General features: G+C 48.1%; 5 protein-coding genes across 10 annotated transcripts; 1 reads left to right on the top strand and 4 right to left on the bottom strand.

Annotated features, from left to right (window-relative positions):
- Nucleotide 1: 1 nt before the first annotated feature.
- spata13 (spermatogenesis associated 13) lies at nt 2–12,069 on the bottom strand. 2 transcript variants are annotated; one of them, XM_061265160.1, is made up of 13 exons: nt 11,631–12,069; nt 5,394–6,641; nt 4,180–4,599; nt 3,901–4,045; nt 3,688–3,821; nt 3,312–3,491; nt 2,686–2,865; nt 2,116–2,295; nt 1,784–2,016; nt 1,227–1,356; nt 771–1,146; nt 506–580; nt 2–438 (listed from the first exon to the last, which is right to left on the bottom strand). In XM_061265160.1, the coding sequence occupies exons 1-13, from the start codon at nt 11,676–11,678 to the stop codon at nt 257–259; spliced, it is 3,531 nt and encodes a 1,176-aa protein (XP_061121144.1). In that variant the 5' UTR covers nt 11,679–12,069; the 3' UTR covers nt 2–256. The 2 variants fall into 2 exon arrangements, with proteins under 2 accessions (XP_061121144.1, XP_061121145.1); XM_061265161.1 differs by lacking the exon at nt 11,631–12,069 and adding an exon at nt 7,510–7,715.
- Nucleotides 12,070–12,410: 341 nt separating this feature from the next.
- Nucleotides 12,411–13,965, bottom strand: c1qtnf9 (C1q and TNF related 9). Its single transcript, XM_061265178.1, has 3 exons — nt 13,758–13,965; nt 13,638–13,700; nt 12,411–13,444 (listed from the first exon to the last, which is right to left on the bottom strand). The coding sequence occupies exons 1-3, from the start codon at nt 13,963–13,965 to the stop codon at nt 12,675–12,677; spliced, it is 1,041 nt and encodes a 346-aa protein (XP_061121162.1). The 3' UTR covers nt 12,411–12,674.
- tagln3b (transgelin 3b) lies at nt 13,867–18,422 on the bottom strand. Of its 3 annotated transcripts, XM_061265181.1 has the most exons (6): nt 17,625–18,422; nt 16,664–16,881; nt 16,232–16,406; nt 16,072–16,174; nt 15,890–16,008; nt 13,867–14,005 (listed from the first exon to the last, which is right to left on the bottom strand). In XM_061265181.1, the coding sequence occupies exons 2-6, from the start codon at nt 16,841–16,843 to the stop codon at nt 13,986–13,988; spliced, it is 597 nt and encodes a 198-aa protein (XP_061121165.1). In that variant the 5' UTR covers nt 16,844–16,881; nt 17,625–18,422; the 3' UTR covers nt 13,867–13,985. The 3 variants fall into 3 exon arrangements, with proteins under 3 accessions (XP_061121165.1, XP_061121164.1, XP_061121166.1); XM_061265180.1 differs by lacking the exon at nt 13,867–14,005 and having other exon boundaries at nt 15,506–16,008; XM_061265182.1 differs by lacking the exons at nt 13,867–14,005; nt 17,625–18,422 and having other exon boundaries at nt 15,506–16,008; nt 16,664–16,900.
- A 145-nt stretch (nt 18,423–18,567) lies between these two features.
- Nucleotides 18,568–20,412, bottom strand: abhd10b (abhydrolase domain containing 10, depalmitoylase b). Its single transcript, XM_061265179.1, has 5 exons — nt 20,255–20,412; nt 19,750–19,936; nt 19,552–19,663; nt 19,251–19,388; nt 18,568–19,165 (listed from the first exon to the last, which is right to left on the bottom strand). Exons 1-5 carry the CDS (start codon nt 20,346–20,348, stop codon nt 18,824–18,826), a joined length of 873 nt encoding a protein of 290 aa, XP_061121163.1. The 5' UTR covers nt 20,349–20,412; the 3' UTR covers nt 18,568–18,823.
- A 577-nt stretch (nt 20,413–20,989) lies between these two features.
- On the top strand, nt 20,990–25,533 carry ythdf3 (YTH N6-methyladenosine RNA binding protein F3). 3 transcript variants are annotated; one of them, XM_061265174.1, is made up of 5 exons: nt 20,990–21,390; nt 22,016–22,085; nt 22,228–22,307; nt 22,475–24,103; nt 25,019–25,533. In XM_061265174.1, exons 1-5 carry the CDS (start codon nt 21,361–21,363, stop codon nt 25,040–25,042), a joined length of 1,833 nt encoding a protein of 610 aa, XP_061121158.1. In that variant the 5' UTR covers nt 20,990–21,360; the 3' UTR covers nt 25,043–25,533. The 3 variants fall into 3 exon arrangements, with proteins under 3 accessions (XP_061121158.1, XP_061121160.1, XP_061121159.1); XM_061265175.1 differs by having other exon boundaries at nt 20,993–21,390; nt 22,061–22,085; XM_061265176.1 differs by lacking the exon at nt 22,016–22,085 and having other exon boundaries at nt 20,992–21,390.
- Nucleotides 25,534–27,138: the final 1,605 nt, after the last annotated feature.

Raw genomic sequence — 27,138 nt, 5'->3', positions numbered from 1 at the left:
GGACCTTTTTCGTCCAAGACTTTTATTAACAATATTATTAATAGACAAGGTGTTCAGCAGCAGGAATTCAAATAAAAACAAACAACAAATAGGTTCCAGCCTTTGTCAAATAAAATACGAATCAACGTCAAAGTAGAACAGAGCTCATTTGTCACAGAGAAATGGCAGAACAAAACAGTTGGTATTTTAACACTAGTCGCCACTTCTTTATCTAAGGCATAACGAGTACATTCGAGGGAATGGACGGACGCCCGGTTCACTTCCTGAAAAAGGCACTGCGGGTGATGCTGTAGAGTAGCTGGTAAGGCTTTCGCTTGGGCGGCTCGGCCAGGGCGAACACTTGCTGCTGGGGCACGCTGGTGGGGATGGTCACGTGGCGTTGGTGGAGCGGGTGGAGGTTTTGGTGGTGAGGCGGTATGGAGCTGGAGTAGCCCAAAGCTGGAAGGCATTTAAAAAAAAAGTTGCCAAAAAAAACCACCTAAATATGAATAGTATGCTTCCTTACTTTGGATCTTGCCCTGTTTTGCTCTTCTGGCGTTAGCAATAGCATGCTTCCTTTGCTCCTCGCTGATTTCTATTCCTGGAGACATAGCAAATCAGAAATTCCAAATCGTAAAATCATATCAATTCACAGCAAAATGAGGGTGTTTCTGTTTTTTCACCGCTTTTACAGGCAACGTGAAAGGGTAGTCATTTTTAATGGACTTTTCCAGTCAAAACCTGCAATTGAGCATGTGTAGTGTCACATGAAGAAGTTGCGAGATGCTCACCCATCTCCTGGTCCTCTTTGACCCGCCGCCTCTCCTTCTTGAAGGCCTGTAGCCACCGCTCCTTGTCCTGGAGCTTCCTGCAGCACAGCATGCACACAAACTCCAGAGTGTTGGCATGGCGCAGCCGTACAGCGTTCCTCAGGGTCAGGCCCAGGTCCGGGTCCCGCCCGTCGGGCACGTCAAGCACTTCGGTGAGGTCCATATCCAGCCACCCTCGGTAGTGGAGGAGGTCCCGGCGCAGGATGTCCTTCTTGCAGAATACCAGCTGGTGGTCGAACAGGAAGAAGCTGCGTTGCTGCATTTTACCCTGGCGGAGGATCCGAGTCAGCTCCCCGGAGTGGATCAGCTCAGAGCTGCGCACCAGCACGTCGGGGCCCTGCGTCACAGACGACACAATCTTAGCTGAAAGCTATCGGCGGGAGGTTCGGGTTAGCTCACAATGCGGTCATCACCTACCTCCCAGCGCAGAATGGCCACCTGCCAGTGGGCGATGGCGTCCACGCTCTCCAGCCGCCGCTTCCTCTCGTTGATCAGACTTGCCACGTTCTTCATGGCCTCGTAGGCATCGCTCACCCCGCCGTGGTCGCTAAGGCCCACAGGGAACGGCAATGCAAATTTTGAGCAGCTTGACACACGTTTGTTTTATTATACATACATTGTGAGACAGTTCATACAATTTCATGACGATTAAAGTTGTAGCCTAGAGCAGATTTACATAGTCCCCATGGGAACGCTAATCAACTAATCTGTTCAATTTATCTGACGCTAAGCAAAATATTGAAGAAGAATTTATGAAGATAGGCTGACACGTGATTTAAACCGCTACTGTGTGGTTAATATGATCCTCTAATGTCCCTGCGGCCTCTTGAATTGAGTTGATGATCCGTATCCTGTAATATAAACGTTAGCGTGAGCTGATGAGATATGCGTGGGACAAGGATGTGTCCAGGCACGTTTATCTGACAAAAATAATTCCATCCCTGAGCTGTAAGGACTTGGAGTGGAGAGAGTACCTGTGCTCTTTAGGGGTGTACTTGAGCAGCTCCCCTAGCTGCAGGGGGTATTTGCAGATTTTCTGGACAGGAGTGAGCAGGAAGCCGGCGATGGAAATGTCAATCATCTGCTGCAGGAGGCGGCAGGCCTCAAAGAAGTGCTTGTAGCGGCCGGACTTCATCAGGCGCTGCAGTTCGGCGCAGGCCGCTGGGTGGGTGTTACAGTACTCCGAGTAGATGGAAAAGCCCTCGCCCTTTGGTCACAAAACAAAACCAGATGGTGAATTTTGAGAATTTTTACTGACTGGAATTACAAAATAACAAAATGTTAGCGTTAGTGTCGGCTGACTGACCTGCAAGAGAAAGCAAGAGCCGATTTCACTGAGATGCGGCTGGTCCTTGTTGTACTTTTTCTCCAGCTCGCGTAGAAACTGCCTCTGGAATTTGTAGATGTCTTCAATGTTGCTAAAGATGGTTTTCAGCTGGAGCTCAGTGAACATTTCGGGGTGCTTGCGGCACTGACGAATATAACCCTGGGTAGAAGAGTCAGGAAACATAGTCACTGCTGGCTCCAGTTCAGACATTGGCCAACAGAGGGCGATGGAAGCTCAAGTTGAACATTGAAGGAATTTGCTGCCTTATCATTTCCGAATGAAGTGGAAGGAACGAAAACCCTTGAATGAATAAAAGCAGGGCTTGTGCAATATGATCTTAAAATTCAATATTGAATTTTTCACAAAATCCCCTCACAAAGTTGTCAAGACTAAAAATGCTTTTGTGAACTAGCTCCTTCCTGTTCACGTTGCTGGTGCTAGCGATGCACATCAACTGAGGGACACGATTTGGGCTACAGATGCAAAGAAAGAAAAAAAAATCATCCTGACACAAAATTCATCGCCTAGACAAATGTGACGGCACCGCACCTCGCAGATGTCTTTCAGGTGCTTGATGTAGACGCGTTCAGTGCTCATGATCTCCTGCACCACGTTGGTCCTCATCTGCTGCCTGTGGTGGCTGCTGTGCGCCTCCCGAGGAGTCGGGTCCTCCTGGTCCGCCACGCTCTCCACGCTCCCCGCGCTGGAGTCCTCCTGGTTCACACGCACCTGAAACAAGTGTAAGGGAACACACACTGTGGTTGTTTCCCCCTCAAGAAATACTATTAGAAAGCTTCTTCAACTGTTTGCTTGCGGAATTTCAAAAGTAGTAAAGAGAACCAAAAAAAAACAAAAAAACACTTTTAGCACAAAAGAAGCACGAGTGCCACGGTGCGTTGCTATGGCGACCTTGTGGGAAAGTTTAACTCGCGCTTGCTCGGCAGCTTTGAATGAGCAACAAGCAATTACGCTGCAGACGCCTATCTGTCAATCAAATCGCTGGATAATTAAGACTCAACTGTCAATCAACATTGGTTGTCACAGAAACCAGTTGGACCTCGAGTGGGGAGTAGACTTACTTGGACACGCACACAAACTGTAAAGACAGGCTTTCATTTGGAGTAAGGCCAGCTTACAAGTCGAGTGCAAACAAGCAGGTCAGGAAGTCCACTCACCCGGACAAAGCTGGAGGGGAACCAGGCCTCCTTGTCAGGCCCCCTGCCCCACCACCAGTCCTTGTGCGAGGCATCCAGGATGCGGATTACATCGCCCGCCTTGAAGGCCAGCTCCTGCTCCTCCATGGTCACATGGTCCCACAGGGCCTCAGCGTACACGGCGTGACCCGAGCTGATCCACTGCGCCAACACACATTACAAAGCTGATGAGAGCGCGTAAAACATGGAAGATTACGGGCCCGGCTTGCCAAACATCTTGAGAACGCCGTTTATCATCAATCATCAAGTCTACTCACGGGGCGGCAGGCACACGCAAAGCCACACGACCAGATAAACGTTACATCATAAAGTCAACATGAGCGGCAGCAAGGATCACCTCCACCAGCACGGACAGCTCCACGCCTGGCTCCAGGTAGGGCGTGCCATCGGCCAGCTCGTCGAAGCTGCCCTCTTCCTCCTCTTCCTCGCTCACGCTGTCATCCAACGCCGCCGAGCCTCTGGCCACGCCGTCTGCAGAGCGACAAAGCGGAGCTTGAGGCATAGCCGGGAATTTCGTCCATATCGGTCCACTCGATTCGACATTCCCTACCGCTGAGCACCCGGTGCAGCTTTCTCCTGCCCACGCGGTCCAGTCCAATGGGGGTGCTCTGGGAGAGGGTGGGGGGGCGGAACCTGGCCGAGACTGCCCTGTAGGGGGGCACCTGGTGGGAGGGGATGGGTGGCCGCGACAGGGACTGCACACAAGACGAGGAAGCGTTCTATAGTTCAATGAGTCTTGCACAACTTAACGCCAGCTATTTTACAGAATCATTCCCTCCTACAAATCCAGACACAGCCACTTAGACATGTTAAAATAAGAAAAACGCACAGAAGGAATGCACTCTTCATCTGCGTCGGGGGAGTACAAGTCCTCCACCCCCATCACAGACACGGGTCGCTGCTGCTGCCGCCTGCCTAGGATGTTAGCGCTCACGCCGCACTCCTGGCCGCTGTCGCACACGCCGTTCCCGAGACATTCCGGATGAAGCGAGCGCGTCCTCTCGTCAGGGTTCAGGTCGGCCGCCTCCTCGGGGATGCAGTGCCTCCTGGAGAGGAGCTGCCCGTAGTCCGAGATGGGCCGCGGTCTCGGGCGCCCGCTCTGTCGCCGGGACTTGATGGCGGGGGCCTCCGAGGCGGGCGACGTGGGCGAGTCTGGGAGGAAGACTGGGGATGCTGGAGAAGTTCTGGGGCTGGTTTCAGAGGAGTTGCCATCTTGTTGCAACACTTGCTCCCTCTCTTCTGACGTGACCTGACAATCACAAGAAATAATCAAAGTCAGCAATAGTGAAAGGCCAATGACCCACAATGTACAGAGATGGAGTGCAGTGGCCCCACACGGATTGAGTACATGTGTTAATCAGAAACTGCGCTACAGTTACTCAAAGAAGTGTTTTGATTGGATTGAGAATCAGCGCAAAGCTACTTGAATCAATATCAGCTTTCTTGGGGGGGAAAAATTATTTTTTTCCAATTCCAGCACAAATATTGCACATTGAAACACTAGCATGGCAGATTTCATTTCATGTGCAAATATTGACGCGAGCAGCTGGCAACAATCAAACCTCACCTTTTGGTTCTCCTGATCTGGATCAGGACCGCCGCACACACAGCGGAAAGGCACACAGAGCGCAAGCACCATTGTGAAACACATGCCGGCCCGTGACTGGGCCGCCGAGCCGCTCGATTTCTAAGCTATCCGGACCATCCATAAAAACAGCAAAAAGCTCTCTTCAGACGGAAAACGCACTTTTTTTTTGCTGCTGGACTTTGTGCCGCTGCGCCGAATGAAGCGTGGAAGCCAAACGCTCGCTTGGACCTGCCCGCCCACAATTTCTGTCCATTTGCGCAAGTGACTGCTAATCATAAAGTCTAATTATTAACCGGGCTTGTTCCTTAAAGCGCAGGACAGTCGGTCCAGCATGTGACCTGGCGCGAGTCAATAGATGACATGGGTAGACAGCACACGTGACGCTGAAACAATTCAACCGAACGCACCAATATAAAAAGTATAACCTAAAGTATACCTAATGAATCAGAGCTTACCTCATTTGGTAGCTCGTCTGTTCGGGTATGAGGGGGCGACTGGTCTTCTGACACAAACCCGCACGTGGTGATTTCCATGGATCCGTCTGCCACGGAGAGGGGACGCTGCGGCACGGCCACGTCCAGTTGAGGCGGCGCGTGAACAAGCGGGGCGTGAACCAGCGGGGCGTGCCCGGCGGACATAACCCGGGGTCTGACGGGTGAGGGTCGGCGCCGTCGCTCGCTGGTGCTCCGGCAAGGCACGCGTCGGGAGTAGTCATCGTGGAGACGGCTCAGGGGCGACATGGGAGCGGGTGAGGTCGGAGAAGGTGACTGACTTTGTCGGCGCAGGTTGTTCACGTCGCTAATGCTGCCCACCAGCTTAAGCATTTGCCCCTTCACTCTTACCGGGCTCTTCCTGAGACCGCTGAGGTCCATCGAGGAGGCGCTGCTGGTCCTCTGAATATTCGGAGCCCCATTTGTTGCTGTGGTGCTTTGAGGGTCCGTCTGAGGGGACGGGGTGAGGGTCTTGCGCCTGAACGGAATTTTAAAAAGGTAAAGGTTTTCCGCACTCCTACTCAGTCGGCTCAGCAGGGTCGCATTGGACAAGTTATCCGCTTGCCCGTTGATCTCGGCTTTCTTGTGCTCAGCGCTGCCCGCTGCGAGGCTCTCCTCGTCCGTGTCCAACATGGTAATGCGTCCGGCTTCATACGCTCTCCTCATACTCCGGGAGAAGCGGGAATTGCGTTGGAGGCCCTCGGTGACGTCGTCGTCTTCGTCAAAATCAACGTTGTCGTGACTCGCGGTGAACTTTCCGTTGGCGTTGGTGAAGGCGTTCGCATTTCCAGCTTCCCGACCGGACGAGGATGCAAATCCACTTGCTCCGCGATTCTGAATCCCCTGAAGCACGGAGGAGCGCATCTTTTTAAATGAGTCCACAACGCCGAGTCCGGGGAGACCGACAGAACCATCGGTGGAGGGACTCGGCACAGAAAAGGAGCCCTTCCTGGAGCTGGAAAACAGCCTCATGATTCTTGAGGAGCCGGGCTTTCCGGAGGAGGAGCCCACGCCGTTCGGGTGGCTCTCGTCCGTGGCGGCGGGGCCCACGATGACTGGCTCCAGGTAGGGGGCGGCGCTCCTCTCGGGTTCACCGCGGAACGGGTACAGGTCGCTGATTGGTCGACTCCGGATCGGAGGGTCCGCGTTGGAGGAGCGGAAGCGAGGGAAAGGCTCTTCGCTTATGGACGAGACTCTGTCCTCTGGTTCTACCTGTGGAAGAAAATAAGACTTTTTAGGGTTTTTAAGAATCATCGGTTCTTATTTACATGATGACCACTTCAGCATAACTTTTTAAAGATTCAATGAAAGGCAGCTACTGCAGTAGCAAGTCCTGAGCAGGCACTTAAGGAATGAGCACATTGACAGATAACGCTTGGTTACCACACACTGGATGACTCAACAGGTAATTAAAGAACACTGTCTCTCTGGAACAAAACACACACTAGGAACAGGACAAGCATTTAACGCTGGTGCTGTGATTTGAAAGTCAGAGGGGAGCTGAGGCCCAGGTTGGGGTCCTCGATTAGCGTGTGTGTGTGCGTGTGTGCGTGTGCGTGCAATTCACAGTGGTAGTTAACGCAGCTGGCCCTTTGAAGCGAGCCTCTTGGAGCATGACTAAGCGATGAAAAATGCTAATCCGTTGTGATTAATGTGATAGACTGCCATGCTTCCTCCATGTTAATGGCAATTTCCAACCTTTTACTCCAACATCGCCATTTGGTGCACCACACAATGGGCTGCAGGCAATCCCCCCCCTGCATGTTTTTCATGCATGTGAGATTTGGGATGGTTGGGTATTGTTTTTTTCTTAAATGTGATTGCAGTGTTACTCTGCATTAATTAGTAAAAGTTGACACTAAATGTAAATTATTCTATTGCTGATGCGACAGCGCCCAATTCAGTTCACTTTAAATAAATAGAATTAAACATTGTAAGCACCAAAAACATTCACTCAGACTATTCTTAAGTTGACTATTTTATTTTGTTGTGTCCAAACCGGTAGGCTTGATATTTACCGATTAGAAAATACTGGCGGCGCAGACACGCATGGGAATTATCAGGACGATATCATCTCTACCTTAATTTGATCCAGGAAAACCCTACGTCCAGTACAAGAGCTGTGTCGCAGATACAAATGGCGTGCGGAATCTTCCGTCACTCCTGGTGTTAGTGTGGCGCTGGCGCTGCCGAGTACCGCCCGCTGACAGACAGTGAGCAAGGGGAACAATGCGCTACTTTCAAAACGGGGGTCTCAATTGTCTTCTTGTACTCCCGCCCAGGACTGACGAAGAGCAGCGGGATCTGTTATCCCGTCTGCTATCCAGGCCGGGAGAGGGGTCGGAGATAGGAGATAGGCCAGGAATGTCAACAAGTCGACTTCGCTTGTTTTCTTGGATTTGGATCCCGAGACAGACGCCCCCATGAGGGCCTGGGCCCGCACTTGCCGTCAGAAAGAGTCACTGCAGTGACTAAGGTGCCACGGGTCAGCTGGCATTTTTATTTTACATAACGAACATAATTTGAAAAAAACTTGGGATTTCATGAAATCTTTTTCTTTTTTAATAATATTTTTTCCCTCTTGCTTTTGCGTGTTGCTCTGTGAATTTTCTTGAGGTCCTGGTCCCGAGTTAATGAAGAGCTCAAAGAGGAGTTGCCTTTCCCACCCTCAGGCACACTCCCTCCCATCAGGTTGACGCAGGCAGCTGGAGCCAGCCTCAGATTAGACTCTCGGAGACAAGGATGAACATGCACGCAGATATGTAAACATGAATGCAAAATATATACAATTAATTCTGGAGATTCCAGCCTGCGTCCATATACTGTGAGGAATTCCATCATTGACTCCCTCCGCCCTTATGCCATGTTTATTTTGATTTAATGAGAGACACGAGTAAACTCTGAGACGGAGTTCACCTCTGCAGAGGTATGTCGCTCGCCTCGGGCCGGGGATCAAATTCATTAAGGGCGTAAAGAATCAAGCATTAGAGCCAAGGGACTCCAGACGAGGGCGGCCCATGGGAAAATGGCCGCTTGCCATTTTCCTTTTTTTTTTCCCCAGCATCATAAATGTACAGAACTACATACCGTAATCTTCGGACTATAAGTCGCATCAGCCATAAAATGCCCAAAAATGTGAAGAAAAAAACAAAACAGATATAAGTCGCTCCGGAGTATAAGTCGCATTTTGGGGGGCAATTTATTCGACAAAATCCAACACCAAGAACAGACATGAACGAGCAACAACAGGCTAAACGATACGGTATGCTAACGTGACAAACACAAACGAGGAGCTGAGAACGGGCCTGACGTAACATTCAGTTATTTAAGTCGCTCCGGAGTATAAATCGCATTTTGGGAGGCAATTTATTCGACAAAATCCAACACCAAGAACAGACATGAACGAGCAACAACAGGCTAAAAGATACGGTATGCTAACGTGACAAACACAAACGAGGAGCTGAGAACGGGCCTGACGTAACATTCAGTTATTTAAGTCGCTCCGGAGTATAAGTCGCATTTTGGGGGGCAATTTATTCGACAAAATCCAACACCAAGAACAGACATGAACGAGCAACAACAGGCTAAACGATACGGTATGCTAACGTGACAAACACAAACGAGGAGCTGAGAACGGGCCTGACGTAACATTCAGTTATTTAAGTCGCTCCGGAGTATAAATCGCATTTTGGGAGGCAATTTATTCGACAAAATCCAACACCAAGAACAGACATGAACGAGCAACAACAGGCTAAAAGATACGGTATGCTAACGTGACAAACACAAACGAGGAGCTGAGAACGGGCCTGACGTAACATTCAGTTATTTAAGTCGCTCCGGAGTATAAGTCGCATTTTGGGGGGCAATTTATTCGACAAAATCCAACACCAAGAACAGACATGAACGAGCAACAACAGGCTAAACGATACGGTATGCTAACGTGACAAACACAAACGAGGAGCTGAGAACGGGCCTGACGTAACATTTAGTTATTTAAAAAAAAAAATTACATAAATAACACGTTTATAAAACCATCGGTGTCACTCCAATTCATTAAATCCATCGATCGTCCTTTGTCAACAATGCTGTGTGCCGCGCCGCAGTTCAAATTATTCCACAGGCCCATACAACGTTATATAAACTATATTTTAAATAACTATCACATAAACAACAATATTATCAAAACCATTTGTGTCACTCCAAATCATTAAATCCATCGATCAAATTTCTCGTCCTTTATGTCATCCTGGTGACAGAGGACATGTCCAGAGGATATGGCGCTTTAAAGTGTTAATTACTTTATTTGATTTTCCCCTCTATTTTTCATGTTTTGAATATGTTCAAGATAAAGATATCAAAGCATGTGAAGTGATCAACTATACTAAAAATAACATGCAAAGTGGTCAACTATACTTGGAAGTAAGTGATGTGTTAATGATCAAGTAAAAATTTATGAAAAAAAACATATACAAGTCGCTCCTGAGTATAAGTCGCCCCCCCCACCCAAACTATGAAAAAAAACGCGACTTAAAGTCCGAAAATTACGGTACTTGTTCTTATGCTAAGGGGTGCATTCCTTTTACACATTTGAAAATGTCTTGCTTGCATTTATTTTTGTTGGTGTGTACAATGCTCGCCCGATTAACCATTCAAAATGCTCATTGCCAAGTGCTCCGAGTCAGCTCGTCGTAAGACACCGGACAAGTCCTGTGTGTGTGTGTGTGTGTGTGTGTGTGTGTGTGTGTGTGTGTGTGTGTGTGTGTGTGTGCATGCGTGCGTGCGTGTGTGCACAGCATATTCCTTTTCCATGCCATTGCTAATGTGATTAGCGCAGCTTTGCTTTTGAGTGCGGTTTCATCTACACATGATAGCCCAATCAGGCAGACAAGCGGTCCATTTGGCACTGACTTGAAGTGACACCCAAAAGTTTCCAAACAGCCCACCCGGTTGCTGCCCGGTTTCGGGCCAGCCCGGTTCAACTTTTTGTGTAGTCGTCATTCAATTCATCATTTAAACTTTGGTCGAACCCTGTGCACTTATTAAAAGTTTCAAGATGGCACCACACATTTAATCGCTTGACCTCGACTTCCCCATTTCAGGATGTGCCATAAGGACAGAGAATGGCAGAAGCCCCGCCCCCTAACATGTCAAGAGCGTGGGAAGCTGGGCCTGCCTGGGGGACGGATGTTCTGTACTCACACCAGATCCACTGTTATAGTGACAGACAACTGGGGAATTTCATACAATACACGGACGAGCCCTGTCAAGAGTCAACACTTTTACCTGATAGCCGCTTTCAAAAAGAAAGACAACTATGGAATTTGAACCCGACTAAAGAATTGAAATTCTATTTGATGCTATAGAAACTATTCAAATTCCAGAGAGGCAAGCAAGTATGAAAGAGAAAGTAGACTACAGGAAGTGGACTTTTGTTTTTTTAAACATGCTGGCATGTCACCTGCTATGCAAAAAAAACCATCAGACTATAGTTTCCTATTGGGAGTTTTATGACATTTCGACAGTAATACGCCGATACCTTCATTTTGTTAAATACTGCAGTACAAAAGATGATCTTATCGTACTTTAAATTGAGCAGCTGACTGTTACCAGCTGATGTTAACTTCTACCACTGCCGATAGTGATGGGGACCTGTCAGTGCATCATCTTAAGTAAATGTCACAATGTTTTTTGAATTAGAAAGTGTTTTTCTGCCAATTATCTTTGGTTGGTGATTTCACACACAATTTCCATGGTGCGATTTTCACAATTATTGGAGCAATGTACTCTTGTTGAAGTGGTTATTCCAGACTTGGCATTTTGAGTTCCTGCAACCAATATTCTGCAGGAGTATCCCGATTTTGTGATTGTCTTCTCGAAAATGTATTCGTTTTTGGATGGTTCTTCTTGAAGCAGGGAAAGGGATTAACCCTACACTGGAGCCAAATTGCCTATTGCTTTCTACCATTGATTCACTTTCTTTTGGCCCATAAATCTCTTTGTAAGCCCCTTCACGCCTCCCCCCTCCTTCAGCCAGCCTGGCTTCTCCTACGTCACTATAACAACCAGGGCTGTAACGCACCATACCCCCCCCCCCCCCCCCCGTACACAGGGGAGCACAGTGATAACGCGACACAAATACTACAATACGACACACAGCTTCTATGAGAAAGTTACTGTAGAAACACAAAATGGACGACTTACCTGGCTCATAGTCACTGATATTAAACCTCCTGGTCCTTTTTTAGCCATAGAAATATAGCCGGGCTTTTTCTGAAACCTCGCTCCCCTCGTCCATGTCGAGGGGGAGCCAATTAAAAAGAAAAACCAAACAAATAAATAGTTTCTATTTCATTTTGTGGGTCCTCGCAAACAAAACTAGGCTACGAGTAGCAACTTAAGCTAGCTGGCGAGCGCTCGCCTATAAACTTCAGTCGCGCCAAAAGTTGTTTAAATTCGACTTGTCAAGTAGATATAAATGCCTAAACAAAAAGGTTGAGGTGACTGAAATGTCTTTTACGGTGACGGTGGCGTAGGTAACTAGTTATTTAAGGTAGCTGCTGTTTAAAACAAGTACGTCTCGGGGAGGACGAAGAGCATCTTAATGCACTTGTTGCAGTTGTCTCCAAAAAGAAGGCGGGGCTGAGAAGAGCCCGGAGAGATTCCATTGGTTGACCCTCGCGCGACTGCTCCGCTGAGGGCCAATCACGCGTCGGGTGGTAAAATAATTTACGCCCCCTCCTTATTCCGGCGAGGACACCAAACGAGTCAAATGGGGCGGGGTCCGATAGATCATATTAAAAGGTGATTGGCTGACCACAGGTGACTGTTTTGCTACAAGCCAACCATGTGCTGGTTGGTGGCGTAGCAGTCAAGCCCCTTTTCTCCTCTGAGGAAATAGTCAAGACTGGACCATCCAGTTGGTGCATTTTTTTCCTCACATTGTTTCACGAGTGTACAGGAAGAAAACATGCAACAGAGGACTTTTTCTTTAAATCATTTATTCTTAAGAGTACAGCAATCCATTAAACAATACCTTGTCATTCAAAGAGAAATGAACATAAAGCAGAGTTGAACACAGCATTCAGAAACACTTGCAGAGACAACATGCACAAAAAAATGCATCCTTGAAAACTTATTTCTCTTTCATGTATTCACAAGCTGTCTTTCTTCTCTCAACTTACTAATGTATTGTTTTCTTTCCATCTACTTACTTTTGTTATTCCACATATGCTCGTCCACTCAAAATTAGGCCCCAAAAATAAGGAACCCAGAGAATGTGGTGTCATCATCTTCATCAGCAAAGAGCCCATTGAAAAGTTCTCCCCCGACTACCTGCAGCCACACTTTGTCCCCGGGCTCCAAGTGCAGCACGGTGGCCCCAGCTGCCTGGTCCTCACCGCTCTGGTAGCTGTCGGTGGTGTGAAGTACCTTGACGCCGTTCTTCACCAGGGCCACCTTCACGTTCCTTGAGAAGACGGTGATGTGATAGGTGAAAAAGTATGTGCCGGCTGCCGAGCATGTGAACCTTCCGGTTTGGGGATCGTAATGATTTTGTTGATTGTAAATGATCCTGTCAAAGCGGACAGGGGTGTGGGCGGTCGGGAGTTTGCTCTGCACGGTGAGTCCTACGGAGAAGGCGCTTTTGGACATGACCCATGCATCTCCCTGCTCGCCTTTATTGCCCTTGTCTCCTTGAGAGCCCCGGTCCCCCCTGTGACCAAGACCGCCTTTGGGACCAGCAGCGCCCACTTCCCCTTTAGGCCCCAGCCTGCCCGGAGGACCCAAGGGGCCCTGAATGCCTCGATCTCCACGAAGACCAGCTTCCCCCTTTAAACCTTGTGGTCCAGAAGACCCCTCTTCACCTTTGGGTCCCTGGGGTCCGGGTAACCCGAGCTCTCCTTTATTTCCTTTCAGACCGATGGGCCCTTGGATTCCTTGAGGCCCCATTTTACCAGGTGGTCCGTGGTCTCCATTGTCCCCCCTTTTTCCCTTGAGCCCCGCTTGACCAGGTGCACCTAGATACATAAATAAACAGAGGAGAATAATTTTTCAGATATAGTTGAGCATCTGTTTATGCCGGAAATATGGAGACACAGGTGTGGAATTCTTTTCGACCAGCTACTACTTGATACCGCTTATGTGCCAAAGAGGACTAATTGAACAATAATTAATATTTGTTTAAAAAAAGCCAACAGAATAAGCACTTACCAGCCGGACCTCCATCCCCCTTTTGTCCATCTTTTCCCGCTGGTCCCATTGCACCAATTCCACCTGACAGGGACAAAGTTAAGCATAACGGCGGCTAACTCTTTAAATGCGGTCATTCACCTGTGTCCCCTTTCTCGCCTCGCAGTCCGTCCCTGCCGTCTCTTCCGGGTACCCCATTGTGGCCCGGGTCCCCAGGGATGCCTGGGTAGCCGCAAACGCACCCCTTGCTATCACCGCTCGGGCCGTCATTTTGCGCAACGCAGCCAAGTCCCAGCAGGAGGAGCAAAAGAGGGACGCTGACGCTCATCGGTGACATCGCTAACCTCATACCGCCTCGATGCGTTATCTTCAAATGGGTTTAATGTGATCTGGGGATCAAAAGTGGAAGAAGTGGAGCGGAACAAAGAACTTTGGACCTTATTTCAATTGGGTGCTTGAGATTTTTGGGCTTACTTATTGTATTTGCAAGTTACACATCACTTAAGCATGGCTTTAATATTACACCGAAAGGACAATTTCCATGTTATTCAACCAGATGTTTTTTTTTAACATTCAAATTGGATCACCCCACTGGATTTGACTTACCGTTTTTTTTCATGTATAATGCGCCCCCATGTATAATACGCACCCTAAAAATGGCACGTTGATGCTGGAAAAAAGCCTGTACCCATGTATAATATGCACCCAAATTTTGACTCCTACTTAAGTCCGTAAACGTAAAATTATTTAAAAAAAAAGATCATCTTTGGGAACAACCGGTTGTTATTCTGCCGGTCAGTATCACTGCCCATGCGCTAGCAAACTCGATAGCGAAGAAATGTTTCGGATTTGTGTAGGGTACATTGTGACAGCAAACGAGCAGGTGATCGAGCAAGCGTCTGATACGAGAGCATTGTGTTCGTATGGAGCGTGTTTGAAGTGAACAGCAGAGAAGAAAGGAACAAGGCAAAGTGTTGTGAAATACAATATTACCTGTAATACGCATTTAAGTAGAGAACTGAACTCTCGCTCTTTATATAGCTGACGTGTCCAAAAAATAAATAATAGTAAATGTACCCATGTATAATGCGCACCCCAGATTTTAGGACAATAAATTTGTTAAGTTTTGCGCATTATACATGGAAAAAAACGTATTAATTACTTTAATTGATTTCTTGTGGTGGTTCTCAGACATTTTACAGCAAACACCACTTTTGAGTTTTGTCAATACGTTGGTCAACATTTGTGTAGTTTGTCCACAGGAAGCCGCTGCCCTAACGTCCTAATGACTGTGTTGTCCGGCTGCTTCTTTATTATTAGATTGTACTCGGCAAGGAGAGACAAGCGAGCTGGCGGGAGGGACGAACCCCAGGGAACCAGATAAGACAATAACATCTCTGTAAAGTGAACACACCCCTGCATAACATAGTGTGGAGAGAAAGTCAACACACTAGTATGCATTATTGTGACTTATAACTGGAAAAATCATTCAATGCATTTTTAATGAGTCTTCAGTGTAAATAAAGTCATTTGATGCATGTATGTACATTATTTGTTGTGCCTTTTAAAGGTTGTTTTAAAAAAAGATTTATCATTGTATTGATATTGTTACTGTACATTAAAAATGTCAATTTTAATTTGTATTTATTTTGGGGAAGATAATGTCATTAGCGATTTACTACTGAACTAAAAAAAAAGTGTGAAAAAATATGACTATTTTTTGTAAGGCATTTTGGTACAATAAAGAGTGTTTAATTTGATCAATGTTTTTTAAGTAAAATAAAATTGCCATTCACTTTTAATTTTTATAAACCATTGTGGATTACTTTATTAAAATCAGGGGGGGGGGGAAATCAGTTGATGATTTTCTATACACAAGCACACTAACATTCTATTCATGTGTTTTATTATTTTCTAAACCAGGCACGACGTGAGGCCGACTGAGCACACGATCGATGGCATAATAAAGCAACAACCGTGGTTAATGTCATTCAAAGACACATACATGCCTTTTTCACAGCATCCATCACTACTCATGGCTTGTCTGACATTTTCATCATATGTCAGCTGGGTTACATTGGGGGACTTGGGACGCACGTCAAGTCGTAAAGTGGAAGTGACAGTGGCGCGGCAGAATGGAAGACACAAAGAGGAGAAGAAAGCAGCAGTTTCAGGGAGGTTAGGTTCGGTTAGCAGAAGGCAGAAGAGGCTACGTTACACAGGGTGGAGGAAGCGAGGCCGGCCGGTCTTCTACATGATCTGACGGTGCATACCGTAGCCTGTCATGCCCGACTGAGACGCTCCGCGATTGCTGCCCATCTGAAGGCTGATCAGACTCTGGCCCTGGCGCAGCTGCTCCTCGGTGAACTCCCGCCGATAGCCCTGTGCTTTCCTGCGGGCAGACGGTTAGGGGGGAGTAATGGCGGCGACATGGAGATGATGGAATGGTTTTTACCTGTGGAACCAGTCTGGGTCGCCTTTGTAGAGGCCGTCGTTATTGGTGACGGCCACGCTGCCCAACGCCATCAGGGTCCTTTGCACCGCAGCCATGTCCTTCCCTGTAATGGACAATTTGAGCTGTTGCAAACAAAAAATTTGGCTTCAAAGTGACTCACCTTCCCAGAGGTCCACTGTTTGGAAGATATCCGTTTTGGTGACCCCGTAGGCTTCGGCAGCTTGCAGGAACTGAGATATTTTCTCCATTTGCTTGAAGGCCATCTGGGATTCTGAAATCTTCCTGACCGGCTCCTTGTCTTTAGGATAAAGGCTGTTGATGAGCCGACACAGGACCTGGAAAGCGCAAGGGAGTGTGTGTGTGTGTGTGTGGGGGGGGGGGGGAGATTTACACACACATACGACTGGCCACTTCATTAGGTACATAATTAAAATAGAACTAATTTCCTGCCATTGAAGTCTGTTGATATCAAAGACGGAGCTTTACTAAAAATCTATTTTCTTGAACGAGTGCAGTGAATGAGTTAAACGCCGCCTTTGACAGTTTGATTTGAATAATTCAGATGTTTCTTCTATATTAGAGTCACACTCACCGTCCCATCCATGAGCCATTTCTGGAAGGCCTCCCTGCCCGCCGGCGGCTTCTCCACGCTGCCGGCGCACTGGGCCACGATCCAGTCGACGAGCCGCTGCTCCAGGTCCGGGTCGTATTTCTGTTCGATCTTTTCTTGCACCTCTCGGCTCAGGCCATAAGTGGGGCCTCTGTTTGCCATGGCAACACTTCCCAGATGTTTCACCTGGCGATGATGACCTGGAGGGAAGAACACAGATAATCATATTGTGATATTGTGTCCACTTTTACAATCCACAAAGTAATGATAATCAAGTTTTCCTTATTTTTTATGATACAGAATGTCTGTAGGTTTTGTGATCTTACAATTATTCTAGACACCATGCTGAAAGTAGCCCCAGAATATTTTTATTATAGTTTTGGAGTAATCTAAAAAAGATAACCACAATATTAGGAACACCTCACAGAATGTATGATAACTTGAGGAAAAATATTTTAGAGTCAGTGACCACAATATTAAGTGGAGGTGGTGTCTTCATGAGAGCCGTTCTTAATATTTGAACCTCTATGTGGAAATAATTTAAGGAGACGATCATATTAGGCACACTCCGTATGATGCAGAACAAAAATATAAGTAAAAACATAAAGCCACATGGCACCATGACATCTCGTAGAGTTTTGAATGCCTTGATGGGCATGTGTACCTAATCAAGTGGCCTGAAAGGAAGGGTGTGGTCCCTGGCAGATATCCCATCCAAAGACACATTATTGCTACGCAACTGCCTCAAACCCGTTTGCGGCATACTGCAAAAACATACATAAATAAAAGGGTCTCTTGTGCATAGAACTACATGGGGTTTATTTTTAGCCCCGCGTTGAAAATTACTGACGTCAGCCCTTTGACGATAGCATGCATGTCATTGCGCATGTTAAACGTAGATAGAAAATTTGTGAAACAAACACACACATGCCAGTTGACTTACAATTCGAGATGCTGTTGCGTGGTCACGTCCCACCTCGTCACAACAGCGTGTCAATTCCACGGAGGATGCCGGAGTCCTGGAGCATCCATGAAGGGCATTCAGAAGTGCGTGTGGGGCGCTCAATCTCACTCGTGTGTGGGAGGTAGGGGGGGGGGGAGGACACGCCTTTTTATGTATACTCGGGACGGAGGGAGGGGGGGCTGACGCGGCCAGCAGTCTTTGCAGCTACTGGAAGCATCACTATTGATGCGCTTATTGATTGTTTCGCCCCTATCGTGCATTTTGACCCAAGCGAAAACATGAATGGGCTGCTGCAGAATTTTCAACTTGATGTGATGTGATGTAAAAAAAATATTAACAATTAAAAAAAACTGTAGTCGTAAATTTTGCACCTCAATTTAAATCAGCTCATTATCAGCACATTTTGCTTCACGGTGTTGAGGTTTGACTTTAGACTCCTGACCTAAATCCTATGGAGAACCTGTGGAGCATGTTTAAAAGGAATTACCTACTCTGGGATGCAATTAAAAAAAAACTCACACACACACATTGTGGTTCTTTTGTTGAGTAAAATGCTCATTAGCATGAAAGCTAACCACACAAAAATGTAAATCACATTTTGGAACACTGAACAAAGCCAAGGCCAAATAATTTAAAAAACAGTTGTGCACGTTTGGGTAGACCATCCTGTTGCTCCAACCTCATAAATAAAGTCCAACACAGGGAACAGGCGCCTTCGATTGATGTTCTCACCCATGCGTGAGGACACAAAGATGACAGACGAGGGGCGAGGTAAAAGGTCGCGGGACTCCGTTAAAAGTGATAGGCGCCGCCCCGTTGAGCACAGTCCGGCGAGGGGGCCGATTGCATGTTAATGATCAACAGCCAAGCTGACAAACATGCAGAACACTGTTGTCACGATGAATGAAAGAAAGAGCTGCACTGACAGTGTGCAGAGATTTTATTGGGCCCACAAGGGTGAAATGTGATTTTAAGAAAAGGCACAGGAACTCTATAGACTTGTGTCATTATAACGGAAGGAGGAGGAGAAGCAACAGTAGAAGTAAGTGACCCGTCTAGTACTGAAACACAACTTATATGCAAACAAAACACAAAGATGCTGAAGGTCATTTTTGGCAGAAGCAACTTGCCTTGTTTGGTAGTAAACAGTCTTTCGACGGCGCCCCGGTACCTTGTAATCACACCAAGGTGGTCAACTTGTCTATGAGGTCGTCGATGGTGTAGACCATGAGTTTGATGTCGTCCTTCTCCGACATGCGGTGCTGGCCGTGCCGCCGCAGTATGATGTCCACATCAGCGCTCAGCACGCGGTCGGCCACCTGCATGGAGATGTGCCACGGCACGTCCTCGTCTTTCAGGCCGTGGATGAGGCGCACGGGGCACGTGACCGGGAGAGGACTGTGCAGCACGCAGTGGTTCTCGGCCTCGTGCAGGAAGTCCATGCTGAAATTGTAAAAGCCCTCCTCAGAGTGCTTGGTCGGTAGCGTCCACTCGCCTTTCTCCTGCAACTGCATCTTTGTCTATGCGGCACAAAATTGACGAGTCAGACAAAGGCTTCAAAATTATGGCAGCACTGCATTGGACAGCACGTGAAAACAGTCCCACCTCCAGTGGAAGAGAGTTGAACGAGGTGACAATGTGGTCAGCGGCAGTGGAGATGCCCACCAGGGCAGCCGTTTTCTCCGGGCGCGCGATGGCAGCCAGCAGCATGAGCCATCCTCCGATACTGGAGCCCACAAGTATCTACAAGCACACAAGAGCACGGTTGAGTATATGATGCAAGAACCAACAACTTGTACCTAATGGTGTGTCCTTTGAGCATTCAACTCATGGCAGTGTGGTAACACAGTGACAACTAGTGGCAAGACAATGACACTCTTGATGACTCTTTGAGGATGCGAATCACCTGTGGGCCCTCTGCATATTCATCCATCATAAAAAGGACATCTTTTTTCCACGTGCCGATGGTCCCCTCTGCTAGGACCCCTTCTGAGAGCCCGTGTCCAGTGTAGTCGAACCTGTGTGAGTACAAAAAGGTGCAGAACACCACCATCAAACGTGCCTGAATAAGCTCACTACACAAGCGTTCTTTCTGATGGCTCACCTGAGGTAAGAGTGTCCGAGTGACCGGCAGAATTCTTCCAGCGCTTCAGCTTTCTGACCATTCATGTTGGACCCGTAACCAGGCAGGAAGACCACGCCAGGACTTTTGCCCTTCACCCTCCTATAGGCCAATTTAGGAAGATCCGGCCTGGTGGCATACTGGACTGTGGACTTGTGTCTTCTGTCTCCTGGTGGACACACACGTACATAGCATGTTATGTAAATGTCAACATGGAGAGAACATGACAAGGTGGAAGACAAACTATTCAAGAGAATTTCACTACTGGTGGAATCATGTTTAAGACTAGCCAAAGACGGGATAAAGGCATCAATGACAATCAGATTTAATCAAATTGTGATGTAATTAATTTAGTGACGACCACAAAATGCACAGCTCAAGATTTTTAAAACGACGCAGTCCATCAAAGCCACACCCCCTCGTGTCTCCCCGAGCGATTACCAGCCGTGTTTAGCACGTCGAGACAACAATTAAAAACCGTACCAACCTTTCGAGTGTGTGACAGATGAAGCGGCGAAGTTTCCATGGCTTAAAAAACGCGAAAGTCCTTTGCGACAAGACCTCAGCGCGACGACTGCCATACTGGAGAGCAAACAACCGATGAGAAGATCTCGCGAGAAATGGCCTCCAAATCTCGTTCAAGGTAATCGCTTCTAGATCCCGCCGAGGGTTTTGTTTTCACCTGCTGGGTGTCCGCCATATTGAATGTGTTGGCGCTAAGCGTGTCAACGTGGCAAAAGTATGCGCACGTTGTACTTATTTCAGAGATTGGTTTCTATGCATCCATCATTTGAAGATAATTTCTGAAAGGTTTATGAAACTTCTGAAAGGTCCGAGTATTCTGAATAGAAAGTGAATGAAACTGCTGGCCGGAGTGCGGGTATATGATGTTGCACGAGTCACACACTGTACTCTGTTATAGTCAAACTCGAAGGGAGTGTAGGCTTGCCTGTTCGAACATAAAACTTGACTCTTGTGTAGGGTCGTAATTTATAGGTAATAACAGTGCGTTGATCGCAAGTGGTTTAGCGGTTTAACACACCAGTGCTAGTCGAAGCAGGGTAGGCTAAAGGACGGTGGGGGGGCTTTAAATTGTTCAAATGGCTCAATTTAGCTATCATGAAAAAAAAGTTGTGGGGCATCTGGTGAGTTTGTGACTGTCATGTGAAGTGTCAGAGTGGAACATGACTCAGAGCGTCACAAGCGGAAGGTCACCGAGCGGAGGAGCGGAGCGGAAGCGGGACTCTGCGAAAAAAAAAAAAAAAAAAAAGAAGCCAGTCCGCCATTGTGGAAGATGGCAGGGGGCGATATTCCCGTAAAACGCTCGTCACTTTTCCGTTGACTCACTCCCGCGTTGCTCCCCGTTCGCTCCGACACCACCTCGTTCACGGGCGGATTTAGTCGTCTATAAACAGCCACGACGTCGTGTGCTCCCGGTCTCCGCTGCCGCTGCCTAAACGCTCGCGGAGGGATCGGACAGCCGGAGAATTGAGGCAGGGAGGCGGGAGGGGAGGGAGAGCGCGCGGCGGAGGAGGAGTGCACACGGGCGGACGGAGAGTGTGCTGAGCAGCCATCGGCCCCGCTTCCTGGAGGATGTCTGCGACCACAGTGGACCACCAGCAGGTCGGTTTCGGCTACGCTTAGCTTCGGTTGACGGTAGGCCGGGAATCGGTTCGTGTAGGCGGGCTGGATTGCTGGGAAAGTTTGCCGACAGCAGTTCAATCCTATTGGGGATGCCACATAAAAAAAGAAAAAGAAAAAAAAAAGGCTGAGATATGCGATAGCTGTTTAGCCGCCTGGAAACGCAGGCAGGCCGATCCGCGTTCATGGTGGGAGCCGGTTGAAGCCGGTCGGCGATGCGGCACCTTTGAGCAGGATGCATCGGCGTCTGACATCGGCTTAATAATAAGAACCAAGCAGGCTGCAAGCTCCAGTTAGCCACTGACATGCTCATCCACATAAAACCACAGCATCATGCGTGTGCTGAGGCAGTCATTCTCAGCCAGTGAGCCGTAAGAAATCATCAGGTGTGCCCTGAGAAGTCATTCAGTTTCACTTCATCCGTCCGAAAATGATTTATTCACGGCAAATAATGCATCCTTGCTCTACCGGTACTATCTAAGCCAGCAATGTACACTGACGGATAGAATGATCAAATGCTCTTCCACTAGATGCCAGAGGTACACAATAAACCTTTCCTATCCACTTTTTGTGCTGGTTTAGTTTGGTGGTGTGCCTTGTTCCATAGGTCGGTGAAGATTGTGCTAATACAATCTTTTTTCCACCATTCCAGAGACCGAAAGGACAGGGAAATAAAGGTAAGTGACTGTGGAGGTACATTCTGGTCCAAAAATGTACCCTCGTTTTCCAGGATACATGGCTGCACGGATATTACCGAAAATGAAATATTCATGTGTGCTATTCCCGCGGTGATTTAATGATGCGTTCTTTTCCACGCAGTGCAAAACGGATCAATGCATCAAAAGGACGGAGTGAACGACGATGACTTTGAGCCTTACATAAGCAGCCAGACAAATCAGGTAATACGGAATCGTTCGATCGTTGCGCCCATGCGCCGTGTCCTCGCTGCAAAGAACCGGTCAATGTACAGCATATAGGGTGCCATTCAAAAGTGACGTTACAGATGCAAAGACATCCTTTGGCATTCATTCATTTGATCTGTCTTCTCGATGTCTTCACCACGCAGGATAACAGCTACCCACCCATGTCTGATCCCTACATGCCCAGCTACTACGCGCCGTCCATCGGATTCCCGTATTCTTTGGGAGAGGCCGCCTGGTCCACAGCGGGAGACCCACCCATGCCCTACCTGACCACTTACGGACAAATGAGCAATGGCGAGCCGCACTTCATCCCCGATGGCGTGTTCAGCCAGCCGGGCGCCCTGGGCAACACGCCTCCTTTCCTGGGCCAGCACGGTTTCAACTTTTTCCCCAGCAACGCCGACTTTTCCACCTGGGGTACCAGCGTGTCCCAGGGTCAGTCCACGCAGAGCTCCGTCTACAGTAATAGCTATGGCTACGCGCCCAGCTCACTGGGCCGTGCCATTGCCGACGGACAAGCTGGCTTCGGGAGTGATGCGCAGCTCAGTAAGATGCCGGTGTTGAACAGCATCGAGCAGAGCATGGCGGGGCTCAAACTGGGTACGGACATGGTCGCGGCCGTCACCAAAACGGTGGGCTCGCCCCTACTGGGCACCGCCGGGATGAGCAGCATGGCGGCCAACAATTTCCCGCCTTCCGCGAGCTCGTCGGCAGGGAAACCGGGCTCGTGGGCGGCCGTGGCCAAGAAGCCGGCCAAGCCGCAACTCAAGGCCAAGCCCAAAGCCAACATGGGGATGGTGGGCACCGCCATCCCTCCGCCGCCCATAAAGCACAACATGAACATTGATACCTGGGACGACAAGGGCCCCCTGAACAAGTCGCCGCTAGCTCAGACGATGCTGCCGACGCCGCCTTTGGTGCAGCAGCCTCTTCTGGCCCAGCCGGCGGCCTTGCTGCAGAGCCCTTTGCCCCATCAGCCTCAACACCAGCACCAACCCTTCCACCTCCAGTCCCTCCAGTCCCCGCAACACCATCCGCCGCTCCCCCACGGCCCCCTGCACCTCTCCCACCCCGGCCCCCTGCAGGCCCTCCATCAGCATCAGCCCCAGCCGCCGGGCCCGCCGCCCAGCCGCTGGGTGGCTCCCAGGAACCGAGGCGACGGCTTCGGCGTGGGCATCCCCGTGAGCGCCTCGCTGTGCCCGAGCGAAGTGCACCCGGTGCTGGAGAAACTGCGCGCCCTCAACAACTACAACCCCAAAGAGTTTGAGTGGAACTTGAAAAATGGACGCGTTTTCATCATCAAAAGCTATTCGGAAGACGACATCCACCGCTCCATCAAGTACTCCATCTGGTGCAGCACCGAACACGGCAACAAGCGTCTGGACGGGGCCTACCGCTCGCTGGGCGGCAAGGGGCCCTTGTACCTGCTCTTCAGCGTCAACGGCAGCGGCCACTTCTGCGGCGTGGCCGAGATGCGCTCGCCGGTGGACTACAACGCCTACGCCGGTGTCTGGTCTCAGGACAAGTGGAAGGGCAAGTTCGAGGTCAAGTGGGCCTTCATCAAGGACGTACCCAACAACCAATTGCGACACATCCGGCTGGAGAACAATGACAACAAGCCGGTGACCAACTCTAGGGACACTCAGGAGGTGCCCCTGGAGAAGGCCAAGCAAGTGCTTAAAATTATCGCCACTTACAAGCATACCACCTCAATCTTTGATGACTTTGCACATTACGAGAAGCGCCAGGAAGAAGAGGAGGCCATGCGGAAGGTAAGATCAACGACAACAGGTGTGTGAAATTTATATTAAAAAAAAAAGTGAGACACTTTCAGAGTAGTTCATCATCTGAAGTATCTGAGTGTACTGCAACTTGTTTGCATGTATGTGACTCAGTCAGCGGGGCACTTCCCTCAAACACGCACACACTCGTTTCACTGAGTTATCGCCTGGAAAAAAAAGAATCAGCTGATCCACCTGCTCCGTCTGGTTAAGTGGAAGTTCCCGGCATGTCATGCTTGCTGATGAGCAGTGTTGAATCAATAAATAAAAACTAGAAGCCCAATTTAGCGACAGCCATCTCGCCAGTCTGAGAGGGATACCCGGGAAGTTGGAGGGAGGGGGGGGGGTTGAAATAGCCCGCATTCCCGGCATTCCCCGTTTGGAGACAAAGGCAGATGCAGGCTGATGAGCTCTCTTTGAACGCCGAGCTTGTGTCCGCAACCTTACTCACACTCTCGGTTTTAAGGCTGAAGGTGTTTGGCTTGAAGGATTAATCGAATTCAAATCAACATTGCGATGTAGCCAAATGCAATTTTTAAATCACAAAAAATAATTTGGATTAGGGGACGTGTAGTACACTAGTTAAAAAAACAAAAAGCGCGTGCTGCTCTACTCATAATCAAGACATTGAGTATATTCATAGTAACGACGCCCGGAGTTATCAGTGTGCAGGTCAGCCGCACAAAAGCTTTCATTCAGCTGTGGTGTCTTTTCATTAGTGTCACCATAGCAACCGATCAATTGCGATTTGATCTAAAGGCACAGTTTAGTCACCAAGACTAGAAATGGATAAGCAGACATATACTAAAATTTGTCGCTCGCTATTCAGACAGAATCCAAACAAGCTGGCGGCTGTTGGTGACCCTTCCAATAATGTCTTCTCTCGCTCTCTCTCTCTTTTGGCAGGAACGTGGTCGAAATAAATCCTAACCGCTGAGCAAAAAAAAAACCCAGACATGCGGCATTGACGTTGGACCTTCAAAACAACGACAAGTGCGGCAAAAGTCGCTTCGCCGCGAGGATGACGACAAACGCTCGACGTGTATGTGTCTCCATTTTCAAAGTCGGCTGCTTTGAAAGCACTTTCATCCCACCCCCCCACTGTTTTTAACTTAGTTTGCAACTAACTGACTAATCTACTTAGACACCATCTTGTTTTCATTTTTTATTTGTAATCATGTTTATCCTCTCTTGTTTGGAATCAGTATTCTGGTGAGTTAATTCATTGGGGAAACACAATCACACCAATCAGAGGATGTATTAACAACATGCATACCAAAAGAATGCAACGGCAGGCTCATCTTTTCTTTCTATTTTTCTTTCTTGTGATTCTCAAGTGCTTTCTGTCTGAGGAGAATGTGGCCGACCTCACTAGCGACAATAAAGAAATGAGCCGTGTTTAGCGAAAAAAACAACAACAATTTATGTTTGTCTTCATTTAGACCAGTGCTTCTCAAATAGCAAGGGGGGGGCGCGGTGCTATACCTGGGGGGGCGCGTGTGACCCTGGGGAACAGGCGCTTTTTTTGGCAGTACTAGAATAAAGTGTAATTGCGCATCTTCACAGCAGGGGGCAGTGGCGCTCTCATTGTTACTTCTGTGACGTTTGCGACAGTGCAACATTTTACGACTTACAAGACAAGTTAGGATAGTCACGGTGGGGAGGGGGGGCGCGAATAGTTTTCTTCTTGCTAGGGGGGGTGGGCGTAACAGAAAATAATTGAGAAGCACTGATTTAGACCAAGTTGAGTGGATGATGATTAAAGCTGACGGTTAACATACGCCCCATTGATTACTTCTGCTCAGGTTGACAGGCAATTACTTTTGTTTAGTCAAATTGAAAGTCGCCAAAGACAACGACAATTTACCGCTTCTATTTACAGTAATTGTAGTTTCATTTTGGGATATTTAGCCTTATGTGCTAAGTCCAACATACCGCATCTGTCCACGAGAGGACGCCATCCGTCCACTATTATTTTGTTCTGTGGTCTAACATAAAGCCTCCTATAAACAGCAAGCCCAACTCCCCAAGAGCCAATTAAACTAGGACTAGAAGCACTTGTTGTGACTCCACAGCTTTTTATTTTTTTAATTATTATTTAGCCAGCTGCTTTACCAATGCCAGCTCGACTAAGCTGCGCAGTGAGCGCGGGAGTGTGAAAAATCTCCCATTGTGTGCGTTTAGGGAGGGAGGTGGGGCGAAGAAAGCTGTAATTTTAACACTGCAGGCTTTTGGATTGGCGACTTGTTACCTTGAGGAGGGTTTTTTTTGGAGGGGGGGACACACACTTGCCACTTTTACCGTGAACAGCAAATTTATCATAAAAAATACCCTGGCTGTTTAAGAACATCCACTTTTAGTCCCGTTTTGTCACTAATGGATAGATGGATGGAAAAGGTTAGTAACGGCAATAATAAACATAATAGTCAAAGGCAGGACAAGGTTAAGTATAATGGCTTGCGCTTTCAAGGCGCTAAATTAAGAAATAAAACCAGACGAAATCATCAGTGGGCTTTTTACTTCGTGCCACAGCGAAAAAGGGAAGAAAGCGAAGAAGAAAAAAAAAGTGAGCTTTTGATTGACAACTTGCTGCCATTTGTGAGGCTGTCTGCTGCCATAGTTACCTCATTACAAGCGAAGCCGCGCACCCTTTCTCACCATGCCACGAGCTCCCACGAGAAAGATCATTCGTCAGCTCATATTTGCTTTAAACCTGTCAAAACAAAGCACCGGATTATGATTTTAATGATTTTAATGATGAACATGTCCCTCACGAGTTTCATTCACCCGAAAAAAATGCCCGTTTTGTGTGGCTGATTTGCTACATTGCGCGCAGCAACATTTCAGCAACACTGTAAAGCGCTTACAAGCGGTGTTATAGTTTCCAGACATCGTAAAAATGCATCCCGATTAACTTTTATGTGCGCATCCTCATGACAATTACGGCTTTTTTTTTTACAGCTATGTACTCCACAAATATGGCGTCGTATGACGCACTTAAAGTCCCACGGCAAGCAATACAGATA

The sequence above is a fragment of the Syngnathus typhle genome, linkage group LG19 (genome assembly GCF_033458585.1).
Source record: "Syngnathus typhle isolate RoL2023-S1 ecotype Sweden linkage group LG19, RoL_Styp_1.0, whole genome shotgun sequence".
Lineage (NCBI taxonomy): Eukaryota > Metazoa > Chordata > Actinopteri > Syngnathiformes > Syngnathidae > Syngnathus > Syngnathus typhle.
The sequence above is the reverse complement of the archived record's forward strand: the minus strand, read 5'-3'. Positions and strand labels throughout refer to the sequence as shown.

Coding starts and splice junctions, on each gene's coding strand:
- abhd10b (XM_061265179.1), bottom strand. CDS start 20,348: ATGGCAGTCGTCGCGCTGAGGTCTTGTCGCAAAGGACTTTCGCGTTTT. Junction 19,937..20,254: donor ATCTGTCACACACTCGAAAG/GTTGGTACGGTT, acceptor TGTGTCCACCAG/GAGACAGAAGACACAAGTCC. Junction 19,166..19,250: donor TCAACTCTCTTCCACTGGAG/GTGGGACTGTTT, acceptor TGTGCCGCATAG/ACAAAGATGCAGTTGCAGGA.
- ythdf3 (XM_061265174.1), top strand. CDS start 21,361: ATGTCTGCGACCACAGTGGACCACCAGCAG. Junction 22,308..22,474: donor TAAGCAGCCAGACAAATCAG/GTAATACGGAAT, acceptor TTCACCACGCAG/GATAACAGCTACCCACCCAT. Junction 24,104..25,018: donor AAGAGGAGGCCATGCGGAAG/GTAAGATCAACG, acceptor CTCTTTTGGCAG/GAACGTGGTCGAAATAAATC.
- c1qtnf9 (XM_061265178.1), bottom strand. CDS start 13,965: ATGAGGTTAGCGATGTCACCGATGAGCGTCAGCGTCCCTCTTTTGCTC. Junction 13,701..13,757: donor AGGCGAGAAAGGGGACACAG/GTGAATGACCGC, acceptor TGTCCCTGTCAG/GTGGAATTGGTGCAATGGGA. Junction 13,445..13,637: donor GGGGGATGGAGGTCCGGCTG/GTAAGTGCTTAT, acceptor TTATGTATCTAG/GTGCACCTGGTCAAGCGGGG.
- tagln3b (XM_061265180.1), bottom strand. CDS start 16,843: ATGGCAAACAGAGGCCCCACTTATGGCCTGAGCCGAGAGGTGCAAGAA. Junction 16,175..16,231: donor AACAGTGGACCTCTGGGAAG/GTGAGTCACTTT, acceptor TGTCCATTACAG/GGAAGGACATGGCTGCGGTG. Junction 16,009..16,071: donor GACCCAGACTGGTTCCACAG/GTAAAAACCATT, acceptor GTCTGCCCGCAG/GAAAGCACAGGGCTATCGGC.
- spata13 (XM_061265160.1), bottom strand. CDS start 11,678: ATGGCTAAAAAAGGACCAGGAGGTTTAATATCAGTGACTATGAGCCAG. Junction 4,046..4,179: donor ATGAAGAGTGCATTCCTTCT/GTGCGTTTTTCT, acceptor TCTTGTGTGCAG/TCCCTGTCGCGGCCACCCAT. Junction 2,866..3,311: donor TCCCCTCCAGCTTTGTCCGG/GTGAGTGGACTT, acceptor CACTTGTTTCAG/GTGCGTGTGAACCAGGAGGA.